Below are 8,667 nucleotides of genomic sequence, written 5' to 3' on the forward strand. Positions count from 1 at the left end.
TTTTAGTGCAGGTATTTGCTGATTTGCATCTTTAAAGGTGCTTCTGCATAAGAGTGAATACGAATTTTCTAACATTTTCCTGTGAAATTAGTTTTACTTTCATGTTCAGCAGCGGTTATGTAAGACTAGATGTTGCTTGGAAGTGGAATTTGGAATTAGACTCATCATTTGTAAAATCCTGGTTGAATCACTGCTCACACTCCAAGCAGTTTGCACATGATGTCTGACCTTGAGAGTGTTCTCCGCTCTACTTTCATTTATTTATATTGTCCATTCATTTAGTAGCTCAAGTTCTTGGGAAAATTGCTTTAAGACCTGGTCAGTGTAGTAGAAGCAGCAGAATGAGGGCTACTGCCATCTGGTGTTGAAACTGAAATACAATTACAGAAGGCTGAATGCCAAACTGCATTGCTGCCATCAACTTTTGCCTGATAAGTAATTTAAAACCTTCTTATCTTCTTTTCAGATTAGGATAGAAAAGAAAAAACATCAGCTACTCTTGGAGGCCGTTGGATGCTCTTCAAAAAAACATGAATTGATGCAATAATTTATTTTTAACAAAATTATTGCATCAATGAAAGTGTTTTTTGAAGAGCGTCCATCGGCCTCCAAGAGTAGCTGAATTTTTTCCTTTTCTAGATATTTCCAGTTCATGCACCTTGGTTTAAAGACAAAGTTGCGACATTTCTTCTTCTTTTAGGATTAGGATGCAAATAAAATTTTGGCCAAAGCATCTGCTCTACAGCCAGGATGGAGGCAAATCTGTTTTTTTTATTTAAAGCAACCAGGCAGTAAATCCCACAAACCCAGCTGAAGAAAACTGCATGATATCCATGAATAAATAAACTGCCACACGCTGTTTGATGCGTTGGATCTCTTATTGCTCTGGATGTGAAATGACACGGTGACTACGAGTTTGTAGCGCAGATTTCCAAGCTCTCATTCAAGGCAGCAGTCGTTCTTTAATTGTTCATCATTACCACATGAGCAGCCCTTATGTGAATATTCCCTGCATTTCGGCATGCCCCAAGTATTACATTTAGAGCAATTTATGTAATGGGGATGGAAAATCATCCTCTGACGGTTGTGTTTCAGGCTCAGAGAGAAAAACTCGGCCTCTCCACAGGGAATCCAACATCAAATCAGTCATCGCTCTCAAATCAGAATGAATAGGACACAGATTCTCTGGACACTGTGGCTGTACTCAGAGTGAATTCATGGGAATATAATTACCAGCCATTAGCAGTACTTCTAACTGAGGCTCAATTACATGGAGAGGCTCAAACAAACTCTGGGAGTCGACAAACTCGGCCTCCAAAAACTGCCAATAGAAACTGGGGAGTGGGAAGTGAGGATAGATTCAGGTGGGAGATGGATAAGGTCGTGATGTGTGTGTGTGTGTGCATGTGTGTGTGTGTGTGTGTGTGTGTGTGTGTGTGGGAGGTGTGGTGTAAAAAAGGATTTTAAAAAAGCCTCCTGATCTGAATATTTCTGCTGATCAGGTTCTCTCTCTCTCTCACTCTCTCTCCCCCTCCATCTCTCTCTCTCTCTCTCTTTGCCTCTCTCTCTCCCTCTCTCTCAGGTTCTCCCTCTCCCTCTCTCCCTCTCTCTCAGGTCCTCTCTCTCTCTCTCTCTCAGGTCCTCTCTCTCTCTCTCTCTCTCTCTCTCTCTCTCTCTCTCTCTCTCTCTCTCTCTCTCTCTCTCTCTCTCTCTCTCTCTCTCTCTCTCTCTCTCTCTCTCTCTCTCTCTCTCTCTCTCTCTCTCTCTCTCTCTCTCTCTCTCTCTCTCAAGGTGTTTCCCTGCAGCCTTCTTTCTGCCAGAATCCTTCACAGCAACAATCCCAAAAAGTAGAAAGTTTTAAAAGTTAGAAATAAGTTACTGTAGATAGGAGGTGAAATACATTTTGTAGAAAGGCTTTAGCCCATCGCTGCTTGTCTCAACTTTTTGTCATTTTTTCCAATGCCCCAATTTGCAACAAAACATGCAACATCCATTCTCATCACTGCGTTGACCTTAATCTAAACTGTCAGAATAAACTAAATTAGATTGCTTTTTGATGCTTCGCAGTACCATTTTTCTTCTCTTACTCTTTATTTCACTGGCAACATTTAAACAAAGCTTACACTCAACCTATCAAGTAAAGGTTGCTTACAATACAAATCACAGAATTGATCTGTGGGAACACGGACAAGCCATAAATAGTTTTTATGGGCTATTTGTTTCTTCTGCTCTATTTGCTGTTCTGATGGAGCCGTGATTTGTGCTGGTGCTGCTTGTCTTAAATCATTTTGGTGATGTATACGGCTGAATTTGGCAATGAGGGCTTTTATTGATTTGATAGTTTATAGTTCAGGTTTTTTCTCTTCAGCAGTGCAGTTTGCTATCTAATTAGGCTAATGTAGCAGCTTACTGTTGGTTGAAGTCCTTGCAGCAGCAAATTTGGCTTTGCGTGAATGAGGAGGAATGCTGCAAAATGAGATTACTATTTGAAAATGGATGATAAATTATCGGATTATTGACAGTCATGTTTCGAGTAGAAGAGGTGTTTGGATTTTGTGAAGCCACAAACACTGTTTAGCATATTTTGAAATGATGAGTTATAATGGATGTAGATGATAATAACACAATTAAAATTACAATCTGTGAATTTGCCTTTAGCTTCACAGTCTACACATCTCAGGACGATGTAACCCAAAAGTAACTGAAACTAGTTTTTTTTAATTTACAGATAGTAGTAGATTACTGATTACTGTGGTTTGATTGTTTTTCATTATATGTTTTTATTGTGGATTTTTACTACTTGTAAATATAAATATATATACATAAATAAATATATATAAATATCCTGTCTGCATACCAAATTTCCCTCATGGCTTACTTGATTATTGATTACAATTTAAAATACATAATCAATATACAGGTTAGCTAGCTGACCTGTACAAGCTATATACAAGAAAGAAAGATCAGGAAATGATTATTGATCAGCCTCACCCATTACATGACGAATTCCAATTATTACCTTCCGGGAGGCGCTGAGGGCCAATAAAAATGTTTTTAAAGGTAATTTGTCCCTCTTGCAGTAAAGATTTTAAACTAAAACCAGCATATATACCCCCTCTCTTCACAATTTGTATCATTAAATTAGAAATGTAGTTTCAATGAGTCAATGACTTGGGATTTATTAAAATGTTTTGTTTTTCGCACCTGCACTGTCAGCTGTAATTATTTTTTACTGCTTTTATTGTCTGTGCTGTTTACAATGTTTGTAATGATTGTCTTGTCTTTCATGTGGTGAGGCCAAAGACAAATTTCCATGACAATGAAGTGGACAATAAAGTTTTCGTTTTCGTATTCATATAACCTGTGATGGATTTCTTCTGCATGTCCTTCTCGTTCCTCCCCTGCCAGGAAAGTACCAGATCCTTTTTGTTCCTGATGTGATGTTTACCCACGAAAGATGAGAGCAAGGAACTGGCAGCGGGTAAATTAAATTTTGAAAGAGTAGAAAGTGAAAGAGAATACACAATGGCGTTAAATGACATGTGTCATTTTGAAAAGCCACTGCATTGGTGGCGAGGAATTTTTATCAGTTGCACAAGATTAGACATGCAAGTCGAGTTGAACTATTTGTTGGGAAGCAGAATGGAAAATTAAAGAAAAAAAGAAAACAGCTCTATCGATGCAATATGCAGTTATACATAAATCAGAGTTCAGATGCTGCTCAGGGGAAATTTTCACATCACTTTGTATTCTACAAAAATAATAATACAGCTTACACTGCTTTGAACACTTTGATCACTTGTTTTTAAATGAGTAGGAGGACAGGAAAATGAACTGGAAGGGGGCAGACTGAGGTTCACTCTGCATATATTTAACTTCTGAAAAGCTCATTTATCACTCACTGCTTCATCATTGCTCATAAAATAACCTTAGATCATATAGCAGGCATACACAGATCAGCTGATGTTTTTTTACTTTCTGGATTTTATGTCCTATAGGCAACCTAAAGGGAGCATCTGTAAATACTGTTATACCCTGTGTTAGAGCTAGTTTTGTTTTGTTTCGAGTTTGCCAAGGTGAAAAACCAATGATGCCACCTATAGGTGAAAGGTTGACAATTGAATATAGGAGCAAATGGCTTGTGGCGCCCCAGCCAGTTATTGAATCAAGTGTGTGCAGGTGGCAGCTGGAAGACGCCGTCGAGATACAGTTCTCAACAGCAAATGTAGAAAGTAGTAGAATGTAAATGAAAACAAAAGCAAAGAAAGGAATACTTAACAGAAAGAAGAAGATTTTGAGTTTGCCCTTTTTGATTTCACTTGACTTGCAAAGGCCTATTTTGTTTTTATGAATGTATTTGAGGTCACTTTCATTTGGAGTAATGAAGCCTACTAACAAGGACACATCAAGACATCAACAAACTGTGAGTAACTCCAATAATTCGCACACTGGAACTTTACAGTGTCTAGTGGCTAAGTTGATAAAAGAAGTGGAGACATTCAGGTCTTGCAGCACATTGGAAAGTTCGACTTCATCATCGAGTTTGTATCAGTCGATCATCAGTGGAGCTGCCAGACGGTGAGAAAAACACACAAAGGAGTGTGTGCAAACTAAATGCTTGAGTGCTTATGAGAGGGTTGCACACGATAAATCTGGTAAACGCACAGTAAGGTTATATGTTCTCTGCACATATTTGTATTACTATACTTGTGAGGACCTTCAGTGACTACATTCATACCCTAAACTTAACCCTTTCTACTATACATGCTTAACCTTAGTCCTTACCCTAACCTAAACTCTAAACCTCAAGTCCTAACCATAATCTAATCTTAACCTTAACTTTATTCTTAACCCTTTCCCTAGCCTAACCTAATCCTAAATCTAGCCTTAAGCCCAAAACCAAGCCCTAACCCTAAACTAGACCCTTGAGGAAGTGAGGAGCGGGAAAATGTGGAGGATTTCATTCATATTTGCATCCTTGTGAGGATCCCATAGAAATACAAGCGCACACACACACACACACACACACACACACACACAGGCATGCACACAAACGCACACACACACACACAAACACATAAGTGTGTTGTAGGTGTTATTCATGGTAACTGTAGCTCCCTTGTAGGTGAGTCTTAGGTACTTCCCCGGTGAATGTTAACCAGTGCTGTTTACACACACACACACACACACACACACACACCTACACACACACACACACACACACACAGCCGTTTGCACCACCCACAGACAGAGGGCGCGTGACATGCAACAAATAATATCTAATCTTATCTTTAACCTCTGGCCATATCCCAACTGTGGGTTAATGACCGTAATTTACGGGAAATTGTTACCTGATATCAGAGAGAGTGAAAGTGAAAGTTTTATGCCTGGCAGGGTATATAGCAGCGAGCCGGGACCTGGCCAGTCAATTGGGTCCCAGCAATCGTAAAGGCGTAAAGGCTTGAAAGACACACTTAGCGGAGCTAAGACAGGATGTCTGTGCGGTTGACTGCTCTCCTCTTGGCTTCGGTCCTCTGGTACCTCGCCGCAGGTAGGATCTGGTATATGCTATAAATGTATTTCCATTTAGGGGGACAATGTGTCACCCGAATGCTCAGTGTAAACATTTCAAAGATTCAAGATAATTACATTCCCTCTAAAATGTGACAACTTTGCAATAAAAGTTCCTGAGGCAGCTTGAAAGTTACGAAGAATATTCCATTGAGAGTTTAACTTCCATGCCGGCGGTAAATTTTGTGAGAGCAGATGTATTTTTTAACAGTGTATATCTCACAGTGGCTCGGTGGTCACCTCACAGCAAGAAGGTCCTGGGTTTGAATCTCGGCCCTGGTCCTTTCTGAGTGGAGTTTGCGTGTTTTCGTGGGTTTCCTCCCACAGTCAAAGCCAGTGGTGGAAAGAGTGCTAGAGTGTTCTACTCAAGTAGAATTACTGTTACCTTGCTGATACTTTACTTAAGTAGAAGTAAAGGTACTGAAGTATTGAAGTCTACTGAAGTAAAAGTAAAAAGTAGCTAATTTAAAATGTATTCAGATTACAAAATTACCATAATATACTGTAATAATTTAAACCTGCACTGTAAATATTGTCATTATTTATCTTAATTTATTGTCATATTGATTGATTGTTATTATGATGTATCACTGGGTGACACACCTACTCGTGTTGTCATCACTACATAGGCTACATAACATGGTTAAGATGTACGAAATGATATGATGACAATGAAAAAGTATAAAAAAAAAAAAAATGTATTCAGAGTAAAAGTTACTGAGTTACTTTTTAGAAAAGAGAACATTGTTAGTTGTGATATTTTCCATGACGAGATGACAGAGTTCAAACTTCTTTTAATTGGAAAAATTTGAAATTACAAAATGAAGAGCAGAAACAGAAAGTCCTCAACCGACTGACCTTCACTGCAAATGGCTCCACAATTGGCCAATTAACGAGTGTCCAGTTTCTGTTGCTTATAAAGAGCCACAACTTTTGTTCTCTGTAATGGATGGGATTTAAAATGTAGCAAAGTACAATTCTTCAGTAAAAACCTACCTAAGTAATAGTAAAATTACTGACTTTATAAAATATATGTATATTTATAAACTATGTATTTAGTTACTTCCAGCCTTGGTCAAAAGACATGCAGGTCAGGTGGATTGGAGCCTCTAAATTGCCCATAGGAGTGAATGGGAGTGTGCAATATGATATGGTATGTAAAGCCCTTTGAGACATGCTGGAGAGAGATGAAGGTCTATATAAATAAACCTGACTTTTGAAAGAAATCCTTCCAATGCTGAACATTTTGGCTCGGTGACGAATGCGCAGAGAGACGGTGTTACAGATGGTGAACACAGACAGGCAGAGGGGGTTCGATCCTCATGGCTTTTTTGTCCGTTTGCCAGCAAACACAGATATGGCCGTTGACTGCTGCTTGAAAACGACCAATAAGAAGCTCTCCTCGAAACTGGTGAAGTCCTACAGCGTTCAGACACCAGACGGAGGCTGCAGGATACCGGCCACTGTGTAAGTTAAATCGGCATACTATGGATCTTCTACCATCCCCTAATTTTACAGCTTATATTTACCAGATTTTATGTAAGAACAGCTGTCTTTCATATATCATATCATACAATTTCCCACTCGGGATAATAACGTTTTGAACTGCTATTTTGCTGGAATATGTCTCATTACTTTGTGAGTGCAGTGTAAGTGTGTCTGACTTCAGCTTCCCTGTCACAGGCTGATTACTCAGAGGAACATCAGACTGTGCGTTCCACCTGCTGCTGGAAATAACTGGGTGGCCAAACTCATTAAGAGACTGCAAAAAAGGGAATTGAGAAAAGGTAAAGTTGTATGCTACAAATGTGATACAGTCTCTGTAAAATCAATTGAGGGATTAATTGCACAGAACTTTTTATGATAGAGTTATACAAGAAAAATATAATTTATTTACAACAATATACTGATGGTACATTTACCCTGTTTTCCTTGTGTTATGTTTGTTTTTTAGAAAAAAGGAAGACTCTCAAAGAAACACTGAGATGCCGTAGACGTCCACCATGCACCAGGAAAGTTTTAAAACAAAAGTTAAGGCGGCTTTGTGGGGAGTGTTGATGGTTCACTGCTAAGGGAGGGAGTTTGAACCATGGGTGTGGGGTTGCAAGGAGGGCTAGTAGGTGTATCTTGTAATTTGTTTGTTTCCATCGACCTGTTTGTTTTTTATGTATTGTGTTTGTTTGTTTCCATCAAGGACCACTTTGGAAATAAATGTTTTTAGTAATGCTTTTAAGTGCTATCCTCTGGGATTTTGTGTCATGATACTCTTTTGAGTTGTTGTGCTTTGAAATTTCTATATAAAATAAATAAAATCAAAATCAAAATCAAAATCATCAGACCAGATGATTCCCATGTCTAGATTAAGATTCAAAACGTCAAATAGCTTTTCCTGTATTTGACTCCTTAAAGGCACCGAGCCTTATGGTGCGTTCAGATTACGGGCTGCAAAGCAACAGCAAGTTATTTGTTTTCAATGGAAGCCGGCGACACAAAGCTACAAACTCCAGTGTGTAAAATGGAGGAAGCGTAGGGTCGTTATATTTACGTTATTATTACTTACTTGATGAATTAGAAAAACGGTTATTTGCCAAATAAAATGAAAACGAGACAAAACCGAAAATGTGACCGTATGACATTATCAGTTGGTGCACACAACATGATGACATCATGAACCGCCATCGACCAGCCGGGCAACACTTTGCTGCTCCGCTGGCGACAATGTAGCTCGGTACACCAGACCGTTTGTTAGCTTTTAGTAGTTTGAACGTACCATAAGTCTGTACCCTGAACCTACTTTTTTGTTGTTGTTTTTTTGTGATATTCTATTGATCCTCCCCCCCTCCTCCACAGTGAGGTCAGAGGTCAGGGTCAGGTACAGAACAGCACTGCTGGAGCTGGTAGAGATTCAGTGTCTTGTTCAAGGACACATAAGCTGCTGTCACAAAGATTTGAACCCAGTTCCTCTGGTTTTAGCACTTTAGTCTCCCGACCCAACATGCCACATGCTGCCCATAGGTTCAGTTTACTGCTTCAGGGCAAAGTAGACATTCGACTGCCTACACTAAGCAGGGAATCTATAGAAAGTCTACCATTTCA

The 8,667-nt window shown here is 39.2% G+C and overlaps 1 protein-coding gene across 1 annotated transcript; it reads left to right on the top strand.

Moving 5' to 3' along the window:
• The first annotated feature begins 5,437 nt into the window (after nt 1-5,437).
• ccl19b (chemokine (C-C motif) ligand 19b) lies at nt 5,438-7,629 on the top strand. The gene is made up of 4 exons (XM_078286020.1): nt 5,438-5,551; nt 6,918-7,038; nt 7,255-7,358; nt 7,526-7,629. Exons 1-4 carry the CDS (start codon nt 5,494-5,496, stop codon nt 7,627-7,629), a joined length of 387 nt encoding a protein of 128 aa, XP_078142146.1. The 5' UTR covers nt 5,438-5,493.
• The last annotated feature ends 1,038 nt before the right edge of the window (nt 7,630-8,667 follow it).

Source organism: Centroberyx gerrardi, chromosome 2 (genome assembly GCF_048128805.1).
Source record: "Centroberyx gerrardi isolate f3 chromosome 2, fCenGer3.hap1.cur.20231027, whole genome shotgun sequence".
In the NCBI taxonomy this organism is placed as follows: domain Eukaryota; kingdom Metazoa; phylum Chordata; class Actinopteri; order Beryciformes; family Berycidae; genus Centroberyx; species Centroberyx gerrardi.

Coding starts and splice junctions, on each gene's coding strand:
- ccl19b (XM_078286020.1), top strand. CDS start 5,494: ATGTCTGTGCGGTTGACTGCTCTCCTCTTGGCTTCGGTCCTCTGGTAC. Junction 7,039..7,254: donor TGCAGGATACCGGCCACTGT/GTAAGTTAAATC, acceptor TCCCTGTCACAG/GCTGATTACTCAGAGGAACA. Junction 7,359..7,525: donor AAAAAGGGAATTGAGAAAAG/GTAAAGTTGTAT, acceptor TTTGTTTTTTAG/AAAAAAGGAAGACTCTCAAA.